Below are 24,266 nucleotides of genomic sequence, written 5' to 3'. Positions count from 1 at the left end.
AGGAGCTGCTCGTGCAGCGTACATCACCGCGAAAACCTAGCAGGGGTCTTCTGCTCCTGGACCATCAGGACACCTGGTTCAACATCAGGTCACCCTGTGGAGGCCATGGGGAAACCACCCAGGCAACTAGCTAGAATTCCAAGGAAAGTCCATCTTCTTTCCAAACCAGAACGGTGCCGACTGCTTCCTCCCCGGGGCCAGCACTTCGCAAGCAATGTGTCCCCTCTCCCGCCTTCGTTTACACCCATCACCACGAGGGCAGCACAACTGCTCAGGAGCAAGAGTTGGGTTATTTTTTCTTCCTTTTGCCCTCCTCTCCTCTTCCCCTCAAAAACACCAAGTCACATTCAGGAGCATTTTACCAGCCTGGAGGGAACTAGAAAGGGCCTCCACAAAGTGGTATCTATAACACTAGAAAACACCACTTCCCAGAAGAGGCAGAGAACTCCCTGGCCAGGTACTGCAGTGCATCTCTCCGTAACCATGCAGATGGATTCATGCAACGCCTGGTGGTGCCTTCCTGATTTCCTAGCTTATTTAAAGTGTTTTCCCTAGGCAGGAACTCCTCCTCTTCCCATGTACTTGGCTGGGACAGGGACACGCCTCAGGATCGATGGCTTTTGCCCTTTCCCACAATTTTAAGGAAGAGGAAGATTCCACTTAGCTACTCCATGCAGGGGCAAGTAAGGAAGACCCTCGCACACCAGTGACGTGTGGTATCCCGGCTCCCAGCAGCAAGCGGTTCTCCCTGCTCTTTCCTGGAGCTGTGGTAACACAAGCCCCTTGCTGGCACTGTCCCACAATGTAATGGCTAGAACCAGTGCCAGACACATGCTGCAGAGCCATGAGTCGCAGCATGCCAGACAGAGCCTGATGTTGTCCTATGGCCAAGAAACACTTGGAGAAGAATGGCCAGGTCCACATGCTTTCACTGGACACTACCAGTTCTCTCCTGGCTGTGCCCGAGTGTTTGCCCTTACTTGTCCGCGTGCTAGCGAGAGCAGGACAGTCAGATTTTGAGGAAGCTTCCCCCCCACAGCTCTGCCTGGCTGTACTCTGCCTACCTTCCAACCCCACCATGGAGCAGAAGGAGACTAACAGAGAAGAACTAAGACTTGGCAGCAGATCTCCAGAGCTGGGAGGTGTAGAAACAGGTAGCTCCTGCATCAGAATAGCACACACCCAACTTTGGGTTGCTTGGCTCCCTTTGGGGTGAACTCATGACATTTCTCTCCTGCAAAGTCGGGCTTTAGAAAGCAAACACAGCTCTCTGCCAGGCTAGCTCTGGGCTTGCTTTGGTTTCATCCCCAGGCCCCATGCACCTTCTAAAGCCATTCAGGCACCTGCTGCTGGTTGTGATGATCCTGCACATGGAGGTAACCACGTTCCATCCAAAATCTGGCTCGGGTTGGGTGTCAGTGAACTAAATCAAATCTTGTGAAAGGGCAGCTGGGTTTTCTCCTTACTCAGAACAAGAAGGGAGAAATTTCATTCTGGTCGAACTCTTTCTTATTAAAAAAAAAAAAAAAGCAAGAAAGGCATTTGTTAAATAAATATATAAATAAAAACACAGATTTGGGGGTCCAAAATTGGACTCAAAGATTCAGGGTCCCACGGAGGCTGGCAGCTGTGGTGGAAGGACCAGGTTTGAGTCATTACACATCCCAAGCAGAGACACTCAGTTTACCCTGAGTTTGTTTTCTGTACCCAAAGAAAGGTCTCTCTCTTTTGCAGCCACCCCCATCCCTTCTGGCTCCCTCTTTCCAAGGATCGCTTGCCTCTGAATAACAACCTTGCTTCTGTTTTTTCAAAGAAAAGCTAGTCGAGGGGGTTGAAAGCATGTTATTACAACTGTTTGAGAGACGATGGCCAGCCTCCCAGCTCCTCTCCTCAGTGTTCTCTACGCTAAGAAAATAAATAGCCTTTTGAACGTGTAGGATTCGGTGACCACAGGGACAGTGCAGCCAAACACAATGTCATCTGACAGGACTAAAAAATAAATAAGTGAAGCCTGGCTTCCATGTTCCCTCTGTGCCTTGGTAGGGGGTAAGTTATTTAAATAAAAGGACAGAAGCCAACTCTCCTTTGCAGCGTCATGCCAGATATTATACTTCACCAGTTGTAAGCTGCCTTTGTTTGTTCACTTTGGGCCCAGCTGAACAGTGACATTCACTGAGGATTGTCTCGAAAGATCCCAAGCTTCGCCATGGGCAAATCTTTTCTGTGGGTCCCAGAGATTTTATTTCCCCTCCTCAGTTCCAGAAATGTTGAGAAAAATGTCTTTTTAAACCACCCATGCTCTGCCTGCCTGCAGTGTTGCGAGTGTGTGCGTGTACGTGTGCGCAAGTGTGTAAAACTGCAGACCACGTCCCATTTCCAGTGGTCGCATCCTGCGACCGGCAATGTTGTTTCCCATCAAGTGTTCAAGATGCTGCCTCTGATCTGAGATTTCCACAGAAGAAAGAGAAGTAAGGAAATCAGGAGAGATGAAGGTTTCTAATCCACCGGGTTTTGTTGCGACAGTTGCCATCAGGATGCAGAATCACGGCTTCGAAACTGGAGTTCTCTGCTCAGGTACACATTAGTCTCGAGTTCGGTTTCTTCTCCTCAGAAAGAAGAAGCTGCTCTTCTGGGGAGGGCCCAGCAACATTGGCACTTGGCTTTTGTGGGTGATTTTTATCTAAAGAGAGAGAGAGAGAGAGAGAAAACAAATGAATAGTTAACCGGTGAAGCAGAGAATCTCTGACTGTCTACTTCCCCGCAGGTACATGGCCATTTTAGGCACAGGGTCTCTATTACCCAAGATAACACGACAACCACCACCTGGCCTGGCAGAGACTGGACTAGTGACCTGCACTGCTGGGAGCTGAGCTCCAGACCTGGGTTTGGGAGCTGAGAGCTCTACCAGTCTCATTTCTTCTGTGGAAAGAGCAGGAAGGGGAGCACACGACACACCCTGCGCACAGCGTGACTGTAACAACTGGGGCCAGGCAGCTCGAACCTTCCTCAGACTCACACTCATGTCATTGTCTTGGTGTGGGATGAAGGGAAGTCTCTGCAACTGCAGTTGCAGGCTGAGGAAGTCTCTGCACCAACTGTGAGAGCCTTTCTCAGCCTGATGAAGGGTTTTTAACCCAAAAGCTTGCTAAAAATTTTTTTCCAACTATTTAAGTTGGTCTAATAAGAGATATCAGATTCACCCGAAGAACCTTGTCTGCCTGTGTCCTTAGACCGGCACGGCTACACCCTACACCCCTGTTCCATTTACCAGAGCATGTGGCCAGGTGTAAGACAGAAATGCCCTGCCAGGCTGGTCTGTTCGCATGCCGCCAGCGGGCCCCCAGACCATGAACTATGGGGTCTCTGGGGCTGCTTTGAATCTTTCTGGGGCCTTTGCTAGGGACACTCCAACTTGCACTCAGTTTGGCTCCACTTCCCCCTGAGCCAGAGACTGAAGCAGCCAGAGCCCATTCCACAGGCGCTGCTGTGAAATCTGGTGACAGTCATCTCTGCAATCTCTAGTGCAGTTGCTGCAGTGAGTCTAACATGCGGCAGGGACAAAAATAGCAGGTTGCCAGGCTCTGGTGCCACCCACCAGGAAGCTCAGAGGCATTGCTGTGGATTCAGAGGCCTGATGGTATGGCGTGGGGAGGAGAGCCAGACACTGCTGTGCAGGCAGGATGGGCCACGGCGTTCCTGTTCGCACAAGCAGGGGCCAGTGTCTTGGGGAGAGGGGGCTGGATGGCACTGGCCGTGCATCTTGCCCCCTGCCAGGATCGAGAGGGGGAGGGGACACAGCCAGGTCTGGGCAGGCTGCTCAGGGTGAGCACTGTGTCCACACAGCCCTCCTGGGGTGGCACTCCCAGCTGGGGCTGGTCCCAGAGGAGGAAAGAGTCTGCCATGGCTCGTTCACTGAAGGACAGACAGATCTGCCTAGTCAGATTTCACTAAAAATAATATGGTCATCCAACCCAACCCAGAGACATAGACCATGACCACATGTCTGTGGTCAGCCTACATATTCCACCATCCCGAGCAGCAGGAGGAAGAGATTCCAGAAAACCCAGGTGTGCAGGGACCCAGGCCCCACTGCAGGCCCCCCACAACTGGACCCCAGGCTTCAGCCTCAGGCACCATAGAGAGCCCCGCTTCGACTGCAAGGGCCCTGGGACTGTTGGTCGGTCACACCTTGGATCTTTCTTAATTTTTTAAAATGTAATCACAGCTGATCTCTCTCTCCCTCAGCCTTGGGAAGGGCGGCAGCTTCACAGTGCTCAGGCCTGAGGGGCTTGTATCTGGGGTGGTGGTGAGGGCATGGGAGAAAGATGCAGTCACACGGTGTAACCTAGGAGGACTTTGCTGGGAACCTCCTCTACGTCACAAATTCCCTCACAGAAAAGACAACCAAAGCACTGGCAGCCACTGTCGACGTGGGACCCTGTCCCTCCACCCCTGCTGCTGTCCCTCGGATACTCACGGTGCAGGGCGGCTGCATCCAGGGCTCCCCATCCACCTGCATGGGCAGCAGCTTAGTTGTCCTGGAACCCACAAACAGACAAGACATGGGGTGAACACGACGCAGGAGCGGGTAGGGGCTGGGCACTGTACAGGGATCACACGCATCTCCTGTATGAGCCCTTCAGGAACACACAGGCTAGTCAGGCAATTGCTAGTGCCACACACTCGGCGCTCTTGGGGGTACATAACAGGGATGGCTGCTACGCCTTGGACCTGAGGCATCATGCTGGTGAAGGTAGCTGATAACCCACCACATTTTATGAAACGACTGTGTCCAATCACTTTCTCTGAACAACAGTCTCTCTCTTGCCCAGTTTTTTTCCACTCTGTCCCAGCCCCCACCTGAATGCCCTTAATCCTACCACTGGCTCTGATGCCTATGTGGGATGAGACACTACAGAGACCATAACATCCCATGGGGTGCATGGATGAGGGGCACCCGGAGCACAGGGCCTGGCTTGGTCATGAAGGGTGGGAGAACTAGGATTTAAGCCTATGGAGGGGAAGGTGTATGGGATTCAATTGAACGGGGCAGATGCTGGCATCTGGGGCTATGGGGAAGTACAGTGCGGGGTGGGGGCTGTTAAGCTGTGGGGAGCGGTCTTAGTTGTTTCAGGAGGGAGTGAAATCCAGGAGCACGAAGGAGGGCTGAGGAATCATGTGCTGCTACAGGTGGAGCAAACCACCCTCCCTTTGGAAAAGGATCAAGGCGTCTGGCTCAGAGGAGACGGGCTGAAGATCTAAGCCAGTCCTTGGAGCTCTTGCCCGAGGATGGGAAGGGGGAGACAACAGCACCAATGAATGGGAAGCCTGAGATAACAGTCTGCATTTGCACATCCCTTTTTACCAACGGAAGAAGAGGCGTGGGCAAGGCAGAGATAATGATGGCCTCACACAAAGAGCTATTTATTGATGGGAAGCAGGAAAGGGGAGACTGAACATGCACAGGCAACTCCTGGAGTCTGCCCACAGCACAGGCTCCATCCAGGCAACCAAAGGCCCACTGACTCCAACACAGGGTTTTGTTCAATGGCTGTGAAAACAGGTGCAGATTACCTTGAGTTATTGAGATAAATGAAGGTGAGGATCATAAGCACATTTGCTACCTCATGGAAGCTGCCTGGTGATGGGCTCTTACCCAGCTAAATCATAGTAACAGTCCCCCTTAGCTTTCCTGTACTGCTGGGGGAGCACGCACAGGGGCAGTTATCCACTAGCAGATGTGCTATAAAACACCTGCTCTCTTTGCCTGCCAGTATCTTTGCCCATAACCTGAGACCTTCAGGACCTGAGCTACACCACTGTGTAGGGCCAAGGGACACACCAAGTTGCACAGAAAACTAGCTAGCAGCTACCACAAAAACACCCACGAGTGCCTTCAAATAGTCACTGAGAACCAGGAAGGGAGCAGGGAATGATACGGCATGGTTTTACCAGTAAGGCGGAAGAATGGCTTCTTGTGGAACTGCTCAGTAGCTGTAACTTCAAATGCTCGCAACAAATACGAAGGGGTCTGTGATCAGCTGGGGGGCGGCAGCACGAGGAGCAAGAGACAGGGCTCACGCTAAACACTGTCATGGTTATTTATGTGGCAGAAGTGCCTGGGAACTGCAGTGATGGGCCAGAAGCCTCCTGTGCAAGGTGCTGTTCAAGTGCTCGGATAAATCATGCCGGTCGAACAGATGTGTTGGAGTCGGGGGGGAAGACTGGGGTGGGAAGCAGGGCTTAGAGCACAGACAAGTGTGGTGACACTGTCATGTTTCTATTATTATGTTTTGACAAAATCAGAGGTACAAAACACATTCAGGCAGGTGCTGGGGGCCGGGGCAGGTACCTGATGGTGACGGATGAACACTGAGCCAGTCTCTTGCCGGCACTCTTCAGTCCAGTGTAGATCTGCCCCATCTCCATTGCCCCCTCGAGACCCACCACTTCCAGGAGCTGGTCACTGAGGTCTGGGAGGAAAGAAAGGCAAAGATGGGATGCAGGGTATGACACTGCCTTCTCCAGGCCCAGCACTGGCCCCAGCTGGACACGTGCTCCAGAAGCAGCTTTCTTCTCGTCCTCTGGTCCTGTATGAAATACCATCACTCAGTACTACCCATACCCACTCACTAATGAAAACAAGGCACTTTTCAGCATGGTTAGCTGCACATTGGTTCTGTTGTTCACAGACACCTCTTGGGAGGGGGAACTCAACAGCCACTGTCACTGCAGTATAGGGACAGGTGGTGAAGAAGAAAGCTTGGCCCAGGCACAGTCAATAGCCTGTAGATAACTTACACTGGACTATAGCCTGGATGCTGAGGACAGCAGCTCTTTTCTTTTAGAAAGAGCCAGGAATCCACAACAGAGCCAGGCAAATTCTGTGAGGGAGTATGTACGGATGTTCACTTCATTTAAAGCCATGAGTGACTAGGAGTTCAGCATACAGGGAGAGAAAGAATTTGCTACAACCTGTGCCTGAACTAACCCCACCACCTTCCCATTTGCAGGGAAGGAAGAGCACTCCCTCACACCAGCCTTTGTGGTACTGGGGCCATTATAGCACTGCAATACAGGAAATTACCCCCAGAGGGAGACCCTGGGGAGTGCAGTGGTGCATTTCCACCCCCTTTCATTCCTGATCCACCCAAAGCTTAAAGCCTGCTCAGGACCCTTCTGACCCTAGAAACTATGAAACTATGAAAGCCAACTGCCTGGCAGTGGCAGCTGCATTTCTAGAAAGGCAGCACTGAGGGAGCTGCTTTACTTCATGGCTCATTGTCATCTACGTCATCCCTTCTAAACTCTTTCTTTCCCCAGGTATTAATGACCCTGTCTTCCTTTTAATAGTCTTGTACCTAGCAATCGGGTTATCCTTTTTTCTGCAGGGCTGCTGTCTGCCCCCTGCTCCTGGTACTGAAGCTCCTATTTCACAGCCTTGTAGCTTGTTCTTAGCTCATCCCAATGAAGTTCTACTTGTTTTTGCTTCAATCTTAAACTGAATAATTCAGGCCTACGCCCCATGCAATATTACTACAGCCTCTAGTTTCTTAACTGGAGAAAAATGTGTTGTGTTGTATGTGATGATGCACTTCACCATCTGCACCCCCTTTTCAAAAATATCTACCCACGATTACCCCTGAGTCAGACACAGCATGTGGCTGTCCGTAAGCACATGCTGTCTCCCTCACATGCTGGAGCAAAGCAGAGGCGTGAGGAGATGGACTGGAGATCAGCCCACTGCCATGGTAGCAAGTCCCAGCACTGAGGGAGCTCAGCATGTCCACAGGCACATACCAAACCCAGAGGTACACTGTCTGCTGTCAGGCCTGCTGGAGATGGAGGACTTGAAGAAATGACCCTGAAGCGCTGTCACTGATGTATTTCAGGGTTTGGAGTGCACCCATGGGGTGGGTGAGATATACTTGGTCCCTCTGGAGCACCGAACCACCCACTGTGATGGCGCAGACCTGCCCAGAGCAACCCCCGGCTGCAGCAATTTATGCTGGGGTGTGATTTGGTTCCAGGAGCTCCCTTGTAAGCTGCCTCTGCACCCTACCCAGCGCCAAAAAGCACAACAGACTCAAGCCCTGATGCAGGACAGCTAATGTCTACAGGCAGCCAATGCAGGTTGCAGAGCTTGGAGGTTGAGAGAGTTTTCCAAGTTGCATGTGCCCAAGTTCATGTGCAGGGCAAACAAAGACAAAGTTAACTTGGCAAGAAAAAAATAGCTGCTGGAGAAAGGAAAATAAAACACAGGACTCCTTCTCCGGTGACTCAGCCAATCGATATCAAAACCTTTATCTTGTTCTTTCTTGTCTCTTTCTCATTCCCTCCTGGTTTTCTCCCATCACTCCTTTTATCTGGGAACAGAGTATGTCAGCCACACATACAGCATGAGCGCTATCGCCTAGAAACCACAGCCTCTGAAGACTTGGGTGTCACAGTGGAAACCAGCTGAACACGAGCTCACAGCAACAAGACTTACAAGGGAGCGTCCATAAAGTGTGGCCAAGTGGCTTTGTCTCTGCCCAGGCTGCTGGTGAGACCATGGCAGGAATATGGTGTTCAGTTTGAGTGTCAGAGGGAATGCTGAAAAACTGGAAGGGGCTGAGTGAAAAGCTACAAGAGTGACTGGCCGTCTGGAAACCCACTTGTCAGGGAAAAACTAAAAAAAGCTCCAGCTCTTTCGTTTGTCAAAGATTAAGTGGAGGGATGTAGCAGGGCACTGAGGTGCCTGCTACTTGTGGAGTAGTAATGAAGAGGCACAGGTGCAGGTTGCTATGGCAACCGGTGGGAGTCAGCTGACTGGAAGGGGCAGGGCTTGGCTCCTATATAACTCCCAGGCTGAGGCCAGGCAGGGAATTCCCTGCCATCAGCCATGGGGGAAGGAGCTCTCCCAGAGCAAGCCTGGGGGAGAAGCCAGACAGCAGGTACAGCTCTGAGACTGGGGGAAGGATAGAGCACCCCTGATGCGGTGGGAATAATGTGATAGCCAAGCAGCGTGAATTTATGTTACAGCCCAGGGGCTTGTGTTTTGTTTCCTGTTGTATAAGACACCAGAGATTTGGGTGAGGCTATTAGTTGTTGGAGGAGGCCTCATGGGGGCCCTCGGCAGCGTGGGAACCCCATCCCCGGAGTGGGGGCGGACAGCAAGAAGCCCAGCACTAGCAAAGCGCAATCTTAAAAAACCGGGGAGCTCTGGTGCACCTGTGATGCAGCTTTATTTTGGTATTGGGTTTTTTTTGTGGCCTGGGAGGCTGCAAGGTCAGGGTCATCCCCTGGTTTTGGGCTTGCAGCCCTCTGGCTGTGGGATTGGCACCTGGGCCTTTGGACCAGGCTCCAGATTGGAGCAGGAAAAGGGGCCCCAGACCTTAAGACAATGGAAAAGGCTAGAGCCTTGGAGTCAAACCCTGTTTAGTTGGTTTACACAGGGAGGCCTAGCTAGAGAAAATCAGGGGTCAGTCCCACATAGAAGAAAGGCCTCAACACACCCAATACAATAGGCAGCCTCCCGCTCGCAAGAACATCATCCTAATTTCCATCAAGACATGGCAGGCAAGTATAAGGCGGGACATAGAACCCCAGCAAGGATTCAAGGGTGCCCCACGCAAGGCGCAGAGGATAAGGAAGATGGCGCTGGGAAGGGTGACCTAGTACAAGGGGCAACTTGACTGTAATCATAAGGTGCCTCTTTGGAGAGGTCTCTGACAGCAGAGGACTCTGTAACCTAGAAGGTAAAGGCAGAACAGGAGCCAGTGGCTGGAAGAAGTCACTGGGGGAGGCTTTCTGGCCTGTGTGGGCACGTCCAAGGAGATGACTTTGATGGGCTTGTGTGACTTTACTGTTGTGAAAGTATCTGATCAGGCCTTTGTGTCTTGGTCTCTACCCAGCCCCGGCATTCAGTTAGCACATGGAATTGTTTTCTGGGCCAGTGGAAGAGGCACCTTGACTGCTGCTCTTTCCTATAGAATCGCTTCTTAGAGGCACTCTGCTCCCTATGAGATACTGCAGGTCCCCACAAACAGCAAGGAAAGTACATTTCTTTGCTACATATCAACCAGAACTGGCAAAGTATGGGAGCCTCCAAGCCCTCACTGTCTGTGATGCATCAATACACCTTTCCACTAAGGTCAAAGCTCCATGGGATGCATGGGAGTGCTGACAGGCACTACCATCAACAATTATGGAGATACCTGCTGCACCTAACACCTGGCTTCTTCTGTGGCCTGGTCCACAGAGCTCCTCTCCCATGAGTGCTTGGAGGAAGTGGTCCCTCTGGTCCTGAAAGCACAGAAAAGTGGCTACTGCTGGATGCATGATGATGGGAAGCTGCCCATGATGCTCCTTACCCCCTGACACACCTGAGCAAGAGTCTCCTGGCCCTGTGAAGCCAACTACATCTGTGCAAAGGGACCATGAAACAGATACATCATTCAACCCAGTCAGAACAATTGTGCCTCGCACCACAGGGACGACACAAAGCAGGAGAGAATCAGGCCTGGGGGACTGAGACCTAGAAGTGAACTTGCTTTCATGTTTGAAGGCTCACTTTTTGGCAGTGAGTCCACCCCTTAGAATGGGTGACAGAAACACTCCCGGCAGTTCTCTACTGCATTCCCTACTTCATTCGATTCTCAGTGGCTTTGTCCAGCTCAGTTGTAAGTGATTTCAGTGACTGTGTCCTTCAGAATTGGGTATAATGGCAGTTCTGGGAACCATGCAAGAAAAGGGCTGTGCAGTACAGTGCCTTGCAGTTCTCCCATCCAGTCAGCATATCCTTGTACTGCACTTGTGAAGATCTGACTCCCTTGCTAATCAGACAGGTGAATTACAGCTGCTGTTCAGTACTCCACGTGACCCAAACCCTGCCTGGGCAAGCTGGAATGCCGTCTCTGCTCATCTCCAGCATCTGATTTATTTTCCAAGCCTGCGGCTGTTCACACTTGACAAAGACAGAGACACACTGTCTTGTCTGAACTCTCAAACCAAAGCTCCCATGGTGTGGGGGATGAAATGCTGATGTTATTCTGGAAGGATTTTTAAAGGCAGGGTTTTAAAAAAAGGCGCAGTTGGTAATAGCTGGGAGGAGGCTAACGCAACTCTGCTTGGGAAGTTACTTTGGTTTCTCTACAGTGGATGGAGGGGCTGCAAGAAAGAAGGGGATACAGAGGAAGGGAGAGGTGGAGAACTAGGAGAGATGGAAGACAAATGCTTATTGTCTGTGCATGGTGTGTTCTGCTCATTTTCTGGTCAGACCGGATCCTGCTGTAGCTGTGAAAGAGTCTGTCTTCCAAAACCAGTATGTGTGACCAGCATCACTACTGTCCTCAGTCTGCAGGGTTCAGGGGACTCTGGCCCCAAGAGCTGGATGACTGACAGTTCCCTGCAGAAAGCTGGGGGAGCAGGTTGGAGAAGAGCATTGAAACCAACTTTTCTTAAATGGGACAACTCGACCCACATGCGCAGGCTTACTCTGGCTACCCTGGGTTGTTCAGGTGGGAGGGAACAGCAAGATCTACTCTACAGGAAAACCCCTTTCAGAGGAGAGCTCTCCACTGGGACACTGAAGCCAAAGCACTCCTAGACCAACTGCCCTTCTACTCCCAGGGCAGCGGATGGGAGAGGTGGATTGAGAGTGCATGTGCACTCCACCAATTCTCACCCGGGGACTGCAGTCAGCTGGGGGCAGTGAGAGGAACCGCTTTGCTGCTCTAACATTGGCTGAAGGGCTGCAGGTAGCCTTCCACTCCCTGCAGGGTGTTTCCAAAGAGGATGGAGCTGGACTGTTCTCAGTGGTGGCAGATGACAGAACAAGGAGCAATGGCCTCAAGTTGCAGCAAGGGAAGTTGAAATTAGATATTAGGAAAAGTTTTCCCATGAGGAGGGTAGTAAAGCACTGGAACAGGTTACCCAGAGAGGTGGTGGACTTTCCATCCTTGGAGGTTTTGAAGACACGGCTAGACAAAACCTTGGCTGGGATGATCTAACTGGGGCTGGTCCTGCTTTGAGCAGGGGGCTGGACTAGATGTGACCTCCTGAGGTTCCTTCCAACCCTCACTGTCTGTGATTCTAATATGCATTAGAAGGTGCCGCCTGAGAGCTTCCTTATGCATGGCACTTCCCAATAGGCTAAAGTGATGTGCTTTCAGTGAGCTCCAGAAGTGGGCTGAGGTGTTTTGTACCAGTTCGAGCATCTCCAAGGTGTATGGCTTCATTCTTACCTGCAGCCCGGTGAGTTACATGAATGGAGCACAGAGGTCCCACATGCCTGGATTCTCTTGATGAGATGGGGCACTTGCCAACGCAGAAGGGAGCACATTTCACAGCTTTGCCTCTGCAAGTCCCCAGATGCACCACAGAGACCAGAAGGACACCCTGCTTGGGAATCAATTCATTATCAACAGGTGGGAGCCCTGTGGGTTGCTACAAGAGGAAGAATTTTGCCTTTTGGAGCACTCTCATTCACCTGGCAGCTCCTTGAGAGTGGACCTAAGAGCTGTGTGACCCCTTTGAGGATTTTAAGGCCACAAAGGACCAGGGCTCAGCTACCCTTATCTACAGGACACAGGCCAGAAAATCCCTGTCAGTGATCCCCACATCAAGTCCTTCTTATGTAGCTGAGCTACACAGTGACAAGATGCCCATTGTTGTTTTACAGGCTCCAAGGGACAGGGATCTGTGACGTTCCCTGATTATCTGTTCCAGCAATTAATTACTTTTACTGTTCAAAAATGGCATCTTATTTCCAGCTTCAGTTTCCCTGAGTTCATCTGCCTGCTGCTGGATCTCGTTATGCCTTTATCTTCCAGTTAGTGCCCTCCTATAGCAGGAGCCTTCTCCACTTGTGGATACCTACGGCCTGTGATAAAGTCACTTCTCAGCCTTTATGTTCTCTGAAACCACACGCATTGCTCCCCTTCAGTCCCTCACTGTCAGGCAAGTTTTCCAGCTGGCAAACTGTCCTGGCAACAATTCTTCCCACTTCTTCACTTGCTTCTTGGAAGGGTGGACAGCAGAAATGGATGCAGCTGTGGTCTCAGTGAGGCCATGTACAGAGCCAGTAACACCTTCCTGCTCTGCATGCTCCTGTTTACACAGCCATGCAGTGGGAGTGCACATGTGGCTGGTTTCCAGCATAATCCTTCAGTCTCTGCTCTCCAGAATAGTCTCCATCTTATAAGCAATGTTATTTGTTCCTAGATATATGACCCGTGGCTGCATTAACATGCAGGTTGTTTGAGTTGGGCTTACCACTCAGTTCAGCTCATTGAATTGCCCTCGTTATTATTTGCCACTGCACTGATCTTTGTGTCACCTGCAAACTTTACCAAACGGTGATTTTATATTGTCTCCAAGTTCATCAATAAAGACTCTAAAAAGCTCTGAATGAAGGGCAGGTCCAGGGGCGACCCTTGAGAAGTGCCTTCTCCCCTCCCCCTGCCAAAACAAACTCTATTACTGGTTATATGTTGGTATGGGTTGCAGATATTATCATCAGTAGGGCTAATGGGCACAGGGAAGCCTAACAGTCTGAAGACAGATGGTGTCTAACATGATCTGGGCAGGTGGAGACCACCCAGCATAGCAACAAGAGCCATGTCTGTATCATGCCCAGAGCTGAAGCATTCCTAAAGGGGTTCAGGATGCAGTGACCTCAAGAGCTGTGATTTGTGCTAACCCCTGGATTAGCTTGTTTACAAGGTGCAGGACTACTACTGGGCCAGGAAAGCTCCAGGAAGGGTATGTTTGCTTTTCAAAATGATTGACTATAGAGCTTACAGCCAAAGGGTGACAATGTGCAACTGAATGCAAAAGGGGCTGGGAGTGGCTGGGCAGAAGAGTGCAGACAGCAATCTGCCTAGGGCAGCAAAATGCGGTGGTCCGGCCATGGTGCAGACTGCAGAGTGCAAAGCTCTCGCTTTGTTCCTCTGGCTTTGGCAGAATGCCCCTGGGTGCAGGAAATCACTTGGTTTTGAGCTCTCCGGTCTGAACCTGTCTGGGTTTCATTCATGCACAGCCTGAAAGTTGGCAGTGTCTCACACATGCACACAGAAGTCTGCCTGCCCTGGCTGGTGGTTTCCACCTGTAGCAACATAATTTGACCACATGCTGCAGGAGGAAAAAGCTGCACCCCTGCCCCTGCGATACCTCAGGCTCTCCTAGTGCCCTTATGCTTTCTGTACTTGCCCAGAACAACTTTAAAACTTAGCAGTAGGAAGACGATTCCATTTTCAAATGGCCTGTGCATTCAGTATCCAGGGACAAACTGCAACATGAGACCATAAAAGCAAGCCAGCCAAGCCAAGCTAATGGCATTTCCATTATAGCTCCAAGCTACTGAACATGAGACGAGGGAGAGATAATGCTCCGCACATCTGCTTTGCCTTTACTGGAAACTCTCCAGGGGGATTCACAGCCCTGCTCCAGCTATGGTCTATTTTTTGTCTCTCTAGTGGACATGGAGCCAGCACACTCAGCTTTATACTGTAAGTCCTCTGCAGCCCCAACTGTTAGGGAGCCTGGTTGGGGCACACTGTGTTCCACCTCTCTCCCTTTGAGGTAGATGCCTGCATTAGCGTGGTCCACCTTTCTCTTGAGAGACTGGTGATTTGCAGGGAACCACTCTGCAAACATCACAAGGTCCATCTTGGTCCATCCAGTCTGGAAGAACATTGTCCAGGCTGTTCTTCTGGGACCTTTTTTCACATGGACAAAAGAAGCGTCCTTCTCAGCCTGACATTGCCACTGAGATCTGCAGTGCCTGTGATCAAACTGCCCCAGGAACACACAGACCTGGTTTTCAGGGTGAGACCATCAATGGAGCCATTCTGAGCAGGTGCCAAAACTTGCTAGAGGCTGGCAAACTTCTGTCATCACATCACCGATGCCATGGTCACTCCCAAACATGGGGAGTCTCAATTTATATCATGCTGAAGCTAGAGGAAAGGAAGCAAAGCAGCCTCAGACACCAACTGCATGTGCTCTGGTGGTTGTTTAAGGTGCAGTGAAGTTTCAGAGGTGGCAGAAGGCTTGCCCATTGGCTTGGTAAGAGCAGGGCATCGTTTATGCAGATATTTGCTACTCTACAATACAAGAGTGGCCATCCAATGCTTTGGGCACATATGGGGCAATTTTAATAAACACCCTCATTAATAACCCCTAAACCCCATAACCTAGCAACAACATCATTAACTACCAGGCCTAATAGATCCTCTCTTACCTTAGAGAGAGAGGGCACACTGAAGTCCAACAAACTCAAGCTGGGCACACTGAAGTCCAACAAACTCAAGCTGTCCTGGATCATTGCAGAAAATTACACTGGGAAAAATCTCTCTGAATCTGGCTTTGATACCAGATTCTACTAAAGGTGGAAATGCATTTCCTGTGTGGACTTGCAGTTTGCTAGAGTGAAGCTCTGTAAGGTTCTGCTGAGGCTAGAAGGTCCCAGTGCTGGGGGCATGCTAGCGCATCCACTTTCCCCTCAATAACAATTGCTGTATCATAAAAGGATCTCGCACTTTAAATTCAAATCAGTTTGCAAACAAAAACTTTCCCCATTGACTACAAGTCATTATTCATAATGCCTCTTTAGGGAGAAGAAAAACAGAGTTAGCAGGTCGATACCAAATGTCTTCAAGCCAGAAGAATGATTTTTGTTCCTACCCTTCATCAAAGTAATACCATTACTCTGTAAAAAGAGTCGCATTGGCATGGCATGACAAGGTTCTTGGTAAGGTCACTTTAAAGGATTGTCATTTTAACATAAAATTATTAGCTGAATAGTCTGCAGTTCAGCCCAGTCGGATAATATAACACTCTGCATCAGCAGCCACCCAGAGACTGAGAAGTTAGTGTAAAAAAAAATCAAAAGAAAATCAACATTTCATAGAAAAGACAGACAGGACTCTGAGGATGTGATCCAGCAGGACTCCAAGCATGTGATCCGGCATGAAATTCTAGGCAGTACAGCTCTTAATCTCACATTGGTTTAGAGAAGCAGATGCACAGGGCCTCCAGGCCTACCCTCCTGCCAGAGATCCCATGGACCAGAGTTCTCAGCTGCCTACAGGAAAAGAAGCACTCCACATTTCACTAAGTGACAATGACCCTCCCCAGAGTACTTGACTGCCCTCGCAGATGAGTTGTATGGCTTTGAAACTTTGCCTCCTGTGGAGCTCCAAAATGATGGCAGTGATGGGAACCCGGCCTGGCTTCCCTGCCCTTCTCCTAGCAAAGACTGTTCTCCCTGGAGCCCCATTCTTTGCGCTCCTCCCATTCCTTGCAACATCATATCTCCACAAGGCAAGAGTGTTGGGCCACATACATGGATATAGCACCAACTGTGGTGGACCTCAGAGCTCCTGGGCTCTGTACACTGCCCCTAGCTCTGACTCCATGGGGATTGTCATGGAATTGCTAAGAGCTGTTGCTTTTAGAAGAAAATGTATTGCTCAGCACCTGGGAGCTTTCTTTCTTAGTGTACTTGAGTGCGCCAGCTAATGGACTCACCATACTGCTCCCTCCAAAGATACTGGGATGAGGGGTGAATGTTCTCTATGAAAAAGGGCTCAAGCTCTAAATACTAACATGGCCTCCACTGCTTGGTATCTCCAAGCAGCCCAGATGTCAAAAGCACCTGAACCTGCTAATCTGCCTCAGCTTGTTTCTCCATTGAAGGGGTCATCGGTGCCTCCAAGCATTCACATTTCCAGGCTCTGGGGCTTCGGTAGGGCTCCGAGAGGATACCAGCACAGGCATACTTGTCTTGCGCCTATGTGCCTGGTAGCTTGAGCTACTCGCTCAGAATTATTACCTGCTTGGATTGCACCAATTGCAGGCGCTCCTGCACTCTAGTCAACAGTACCCAGGTAGGCTTCTTACAGAACCCCATTGACCCAAATTAAATTGTTTGCAGACTGTCAGTCCCAAAGCTCCCAGCTCTTGCTTGAACAGGTTGGAGGTGTCACGGGCTTACAGGAATCACAAGATCCAGGCCCCTCCATCATGTCTGATGCCCTGTAACATTCTTTTTTGAATCCCAGCTTTGAGCAAAGCAATAACATAGTCCTGGGGGAAGGTGCTGCCCCACACATCCTCTGCGTGAGCAGCAACTTTGCCTTGGTTGCACACATGTATCGATGCCACCCTTTGCACACTATGTGTGAGTGCGTGACCCTCCCTGTTCTTTCCAGAAACCCAAACACCATGAGAGCTTTCTCCACATAGAAATGGGCTGGCTTTGTTAGGAAAACTTGAATTCTCATTAATCGTTTGAGACCTTCTTGCAAGCCCAATTAACCACTGATACTTCCAGCAAATGCATTCCTGTGTGGGCCTGTTCCTTCTCAGTTTCCTCCCGTGCAGTTGGTGCTCACCAAGTAGGGTTTCAAAGGATCCTAGTCTGAAGTGTGTAAGGCAAACTGCTCTGGTGCTAGCATGTGACAAAAATTAATCCGGGGGATTTTTAGAACATGATTCACATCTATGTGGTCTGAATCACATCCATGAAAAATGACCTCCTTGAATACCTTTGGTCAGAGGAAGCAACTCCCTGGACCACACACAGGAAGGACCTTTGAAGGTCCTTTTAAAGGAGAGGGCAAGATTAGGCTCAGAGTAGAAAACAAGTCTTAGCTTTAAAACTAGACAGGCTCCTGCTGCTCTAGTCGATGCTTTCAGTGCTTTTAAAGACAACTGAAGGGAGTGAAAGGAATACTCACCATGCTATCATGCCTCGCTAGTCTTAATAACTGTCCATTTGCTTTCTAATGATGACAATATGAATTACATTTGGAGATTATCAGCAATCATAACATTACCTCATCAATTGCCTGAAAAGCAGAAGTTCTCTTTAAATGTGATAGGTTAAAGTAGACTGAAACAGCTCCTTTTTTGCTTTGTTTAATGCCAGGCCACCCCCGCACCTCAGATGGCTTGGCACCTGGCTATGTCTGGGGGAATGACTTTGAGTGACAGCCCACATATATGTTCCTACAGGATTGTCTGTTCTATACCAATGGTAGCTTTGAGAGCCCGTCCAAGGTACTCAGAGTCGAGGATGGGCTCTCTTCTAGAGTTGGCACAAAGCTCAATCAATGGCAAAAGGAAAATATAGCAGCTTCTGCCTTTATCTGCAGTCTCAGGCACAGTCCTCTTCCTAGGAACCCCTAAGCATATGTTAACCAGCTGTTTCCCTGTCTCTGCAGGGGCAGAGGGTTCCCGCGGCCACCTTCACCCCTGCTTTCACCTAGGGCACGTTGGAGGGTGTTGTCAGTATTTCTGGTTTGAAGCCTTGTAGTTGTGGGTGAGGGTTCACAGTGGTGCATTGGGGCTTTCTTGTGTAAGTCTCTGCCTGCGGATGCAGGAGGCTGGACCAGATGGCCCAAGAGGCCCCTTCCAGTCCGATGTTTCGATATATGGGGTGATGCTTGCACTGTGGTTGAATCTAGTGAGAAAAGACCAACTGGAAGTTGGAACTGCACTGGTTCAGCTGGGATCTGGGGGCCACTGCTACAGCTAAGCAAGCCTGGCTGCAGGTTTCTTCCCACCCTTAACAGGAATTTTGTTCTTATTGTCAAGTGAAACAAACTAGGAGAGACCGTTCTTAAGTGGGTCTACTCCATGAGTGCAAACACTTCTGGACACCATAGAGTCATTCTTTACAGAACGCTTTCAAGGCATCATGCAAACATTAGCTCATTCGTCCTTCCTGCCATACCGCGAGAGCTTCTGTGCCCTTGCTTGATGGGCCTGGGAGTCTTACTAAAAAGGGCACTGCAAAACAGCAGCAGACCCCCCAAATTGGAAATCAAGGGCACCCAAGCTCAGGCAATGACATCCTCTAATATGGAAAATGCTAACAAAGACCCTGTTAGACCCTAAGAGGCTCAAAGAACTTTCCACCTTTGCTTTGCTACTGATTTCTTCCAATTAAGAGGGGCCACTGACTCTAAAAGTGTGATGAAAACCCTATCAGCACTCAAATGAACTGGGACTGCAGAGAGAAATGAAAGCTCCAAACTCCAGATTCAGTCCAGAACAGAGTCGTATTTAAAACGGCTGTGAAGATCTCAAGACTGTACTGCTGTATTGTCAGACAGCAGGAAAACAGAAGCCTTCAGTAGGCTGCCCAGCCGATCTTGGAGCTTTTCAAAACTTGTGTTCCCGGAACTGGAACAAATAATCACTGTTGCTCTTGACCCTCAGCTCCTTCCAAATTTGTTACTGATGTTTGTCAAAGTACTTTGGAAACCATCCAGCCACTTAGGGAGATGATCCAACTCTGCTTACTCATGCCGACAATTGGCTTTTGGAGCTCAGAAAGGATTATGCTCCTCCCAGCCAAACAGAGCCCTGTCCTTGACTCAGCTCTAAATGCATGTGGTCATTTCATAGAGATGGACCCCTCAGGTTCACAGATCACATTTAGGCCTGATTCCCTGACAGAAGCTGAGGCCAAATTGCTTCCCAGCTCAGCCAGTAAGTGGTCTAAACTAAGTGGTGAAGGGCATACAAAGAGAAAGGCAAGAAAGGCACAATGACCCAAAACCAGCCTTCCAGGATGAGAGTCCAAAGGTAATTTCCACTAGAGTTTTGCTGGGTCATCCGTTTCACTGACTCAAAATCCTCCTGGTTCACATTCACCATTTAGCCCATGCTCGGAGGACTCCTGTGTCAATGCCAACAATCCCTCTTCAGGGCTAGGTTTCCCATTCAGCTTGGCCCCACATCAGGTTAGTTCCTGAAACTCAGCAATGAAGTTCAAGGCCTGAACTCCGAGTGCATTCATAGAGACAAGACAGATGTGATGGACACCTGCTCTCATAGATGCATGTTTTCTTATTTTTCCCAGTGAGTATTGGAATTTAGGAGCATAAGATTGGCATCCTGCACCAGAATTGGGATCCCTAGCCTTGTCTCATATTTTACACTGACCACTAATAAAGAGAAGAAAGTGCTTGAACCTCTGTGGTATTACTGTATTTATTACTTGGTTTACAAGATCACCAAAATTAGGGCCACGCTCTTCAAGGTGATCCACAGACTCATGTTAAGGGCCAGTGCTCTGAATAGCTTGCACTCTGCCCAGACAAGTCAGACTAAAAGCAGACTAGCAGAAATAGTATTATGCTTCTTCTATGGAAGGGAACAGAGGTTAAGAAAAATCAAACAACTTGGTGTGGGTTACCAAGGGAGCCTGTAGTGGACCCAGGAACAAAACTCATATGCCTCAAATCCAAACCCAAGGTCTTAAGCACAGAAATCATCCTCCACCCCAGGAGAGGAGACGACCCAGCAAACAGATGACCCTCCCCTCCAGTGAAACAGATAACCCAGCAAAACTCTAGTGGAAATTACCTTTGGACTCTCATCCTGGAAGGCTGGTTTTCCCTTGAAACAGGAGGGGCCTAATCCTTTATACTTTTTGTTTGACAGGCCCTACCTGTTCTTGTTCTTGTTCCCCATATAAATGTCTAATGAACATTTTATGAAGCCTGCTGTATTTTGGCTTTCACTATCTTGTGGCTGGGGGCTCCATGGGTTAACTATAAGCTGTGTCCTTAGGCAGACCCAGGATTTTAAAAATGGGGGTACAGGAACAGCAACTGGTACTGCATGGGTGGCTGCACTCCCCTGATCCTAGCCTCCCCCAGCACCAGGGTAGGCAGATCATGGCACAGGAACAGCAGCCAGGGCCTCTATTAAGTCCCAAAATCAGGTAAGAATCCCTTGGCACTCCCTCCTCTTCCCTCTGTGCTCACAGCACCTCGCTCCGCTCCCATTCTCCCCCCAGCCCTCTCTATTTATGCCACTGGGTACAAAAAGAGGAGGCTCACCCATTGCCACCATTGCTGTCCTGACTGTTTCTGCCCTGTTCTTATATTTCCCCTTATTTGTCTGCTCTCTAAACAACCCCAATCCTTTTGATCTACCTTGGTATGGAAGTTCTTCAAGGCTTAAAACTATTTTTGTCCCCCTGCCCCTTTAAAACACTTGTAGTTCTTTTTTTTTACAATGGCTTAACTTCTACACACTGCTATAGTTCAGGCAATGGGTTTGTCACTTTACTGATAAATTGCTATTGCAGTTTTACTTTTTATCTGGTTCCTTTTGCCTCTTTACATCATGTTCTCTTTTGGATCGCCTCTATGCAATGAACAGCCATCTTTCTTAAGCTATCCATGGTGACACACAGGGCTCTTCCCTGAGTTGCTGGTTTTGAATGGCGCAATGAGTGCCAGCCATTCAAATTATTTCCTACAGAGCATATTAACTTACATACCAGCAGTTCATTCCCACTGCCATGGGGATGCCCAGCTGACTCAGGTGATTCTGAAGATCCTCACAGCCTTGTCCAGTTTTGTCACCTGCAAATTTCTCCAACTGTTTTTTTTTAACCAGGAAATAATTAAACAACACTGGCCTGTTACAGAATCATGGGGCACCCTATTACACAATGCAAACTGACCACTGATTTCCTCCTTCTGCTTCCTGTCTCTTCTCTGCTTCCTGATTGGTGACAGTACTTTGGCCCTTGCCATGTGACTTAATGGCCCATGTGAGGGATTGTTTCAAAGGCTTTGTTGAGACTGAGGTACAAGATACCAGCTAGCTCCCTCTTAGCCACTCTTTTGTTGACATACTCAAAGAATTCTGAGAGATGAGACAGAAGCCATTCTAATTTGCCATTAACATAGGTTCTTTCAGATATTTTATAATCCTCATCTTTCAGTTATAACTCCAAAATGTATCTGGAACTGAAATTAGATTTGCTTCTCTGTAATTCTGAGGCCCATCCAGACCTTTTACTTTGAAGGACTGGATGATATGCACCCCTTTGAGCCTCCTGGCACACTGGAAGTTTTTCAGGAGGGTTTGCATGCTTGTGCTAGCAGCTCACACCCACCAGTTATTTCCTTCAGAAGCACTGTCACCCCTCTGCCGTTGTCTTATTCTTTAAGGGCTTTGTGCAACTCCCAAGTGAAGCCAATGGGAATCTTTCTACTGAGCTAAACAAGAGTGGGACCGGGCCCTACTTTATTCATTCATATCAGCACTGCCTCTTTCATCACATCTGTTTCTGATATGGCCCCCCTCTTTCTTACCTGAACACAGAAAGTTCCAGGCAGGTATCTTTTTTATGGCAAAGATGGATACAAAAAAATCATTTTAGTTCTCAGCCAGGTTGGTGTCTCCTAAGCTGCTTCCTTTACCCCATGCTGGTCCAGCAGATCCACTGATACTCTTATAGGTTTAAAATATGTGTTTAAAATATTATTGCTGTTTGGTTTGATTTGATTTGATTTTTTTAAGACTCGGTGATTTGCACTTCAAATTCCCACTTAGTTCTCTTCATTTCCATCCTCCATTTCACCGATCATCGTTTATGCTCATCTCAGTTGGCTTCACTGGAATGAAACCTGAACAACCTCTTGACTCTTGCTATTTAGCACTCTCTGGGCACATCTACACTTTAAGGCACACTAGCTTAAATTTAAGGCTCGTTAGGACATGCATCTACACGTGCATACCCATAATACACTTAAAAAATGGCAATTTTAGGCAAATTGTGCCTAAATTTGATACCTGCAAATGCAGGTATCAAATTTAGGTGCGAATAGTTGAAGCACATTAACAAATGTGTAGATGTGTTAAAGCAGATTAATGCTGTGTGTGTGGACTGACTTGGGATTAACTTTAGTCCCAAGCCAGTCCATACACACAACATTATTGTGCTTTAACCCACACATGTAGACACCTGCCTAAATATGCTTAATGCGCATTAAGGTCATGTGTATTAAATTTAGGCATGCGTAAATACATGTATAGACATTCCTTCTGTTTACTTTTTTCCCTCTAGTTTACACCCTTTGGCTTTTCCCAATGGCTTCCTGGAGATTGGATCAGGTCCACTTAGAGGTATCAATGCCTTCCATGAAGCCATCATGCCTGCCTATGTAGCCTTCATGCTGAGTCCAAGAATTTTCAGCGCTTGATTATGCAAAGTCCTGAACGTTTGTCTCCAGTCCAGCAAGGCTCCTAATCACATGCTGCACAAAATCAGAAACACCAGCAACCTTTGACCATGAAAAACAGGAGAGATGAGGGCATTGCTAATTAGGGCTGTGTGAAATTTCGTCAGCTGTTTCATTTTGACGGTTTTGACTCATTTTGCTGTTTCGAGCTCGAAATTGAAATAAAATTAAGGGTTTCGAAACAGCCTCAAAATGAAATGAGGACAGTTGAAACATTTTGAAAGCTTCAAAATGTTTTGAGTTTCAAAACTCAAGCAGGGCTGCCTGCAGGGAAACAGAAACTAAGGACTGCAGCAAGGCAGCAATCCTAGATTTCAGGAGGGCAAACTTCACCAAGCTAAGGAGACTAGTTAGGGATGCACTGAGGTACCAGAGGGCAGGGGAGCCAGGTGTCCAAAGAGAGTGGTCGCTCCTCAAGGAGACGATCCTCCAAGCCCAAAGAGAGGTAATCCCAACGAGGATCAAAGGGAGCAGGAGGGCAAACAAGCCCTCATGGCTCACCAAAAGCATCTGGGAATGTCTCCTAGCTAAAAGGGAGGCGTACACCCAGTGGAAAAGAGGGGACATCACCAGGGATGACTATACTGCAGTTGCTCGGGGATGTAGGGGGGCAGTCAGGAAGGCCAAGGCAGAGATGGAACTGGGACTAGCTCCTCGGATTAAGGACAATAAGAAGTCCTTCTTTAAATACATAGGGGGTAAAAAGAAGGTTCCAGATAATGTGAGGCCCCTGCAGGACACATTAGGAAACTTTGTCATCACACCAGACAATAAAGCCAACATATTTAATGATTTCTTTGCCTCCATTTTCCTAAGCAGGGACCGGAACAGCCACCCCCCCGCTGGACCCCCCTCAGGCCCCAGGGGAGGCACACCTGGGCCAAGGGTTAGTGAGGAACTAGTTAGGGAGCTTCTGGAGGGACTGGACAAGTTCAAGTCAGCCGGTCCGGACGATCTCCACCCTAGAGTACTAAAGGAATTGGGGGAGGTCATTGCAGGACCCCTGGCGCGGCTTTACGAGCACTTGTGGTGCTCTGGTGTGGTGCCAGAGGACTGGAAGAGGGCCAATGTGGTTCCCATCTTCAAAAAGGGGAAGAAGGAGGACCCAGGAAACTATAGGCCAGTTAGTCTTACTTCGATCCTAGGCAAGCTGTTCGAGAAAATTATGCTGGCACACATCCATGAGGGGCCAGCAGGGGATTTCATGCTTAGGGGCAACCAACA

The 24,266-nt window shown here is 49.1% G+C and overlaps 1 protein-coding gene across 1 annotated transcript in view; it reads right to left on the bottom strand.

Annotated features, from left to right (window-relative positions):
* Positions 1 to 416: 416 nt before the first annotated feature.
* The window catches only part of LOC109308679 (diacylglycerol kinase beta-like), a 125,676-nt gene continuing 101,826 nt past the window's right edge, over positions 417 to 24,266 (bottom strand). Inside the window, exons 23-25 of the mRNA XM_019533116.1 lie at positions 6,353 to 6,473; positions 4,478 to 4,538; positions 417 to 2,680 (exon numbers count right to left, since the gene is read on the bottom strand). Coding sequence (XP_019388661.1) covers positions 2,582 to 2,680; positions 4,478 to 4,538; positions 6,353 to 6,473 — 281 coding nt within the window. The 3' untranslated portion in view covers positions 417 to 2,581. The remainder of the gene's footprint in view (positions 2,681 to 4,477; positions 4,539 to 6,352; positions 6,474 to 24,266) is intronic.

The sequence above is a fragment of the Crocodylus porosus genome, unplaced genomic scaffold (genome assembly GCF_001723895.1).
Source record: "Crocodylus porosus isolate Cpor-Errol unplaced genomic scaffold, CroPor_comp1, whole genome shotgun sequence".
In the NCBI taxonomy this organism is placed as follows: Eukaryota; Metazoa; Chordata; order Crocodylia; family Crocodylidae; genus Crocodylus; species Crocodylus porosus.
Note: the sequence above shows the minus strand (reverse complement) of the source record. Positions and strands in the feature narration are given on the sequence as shown.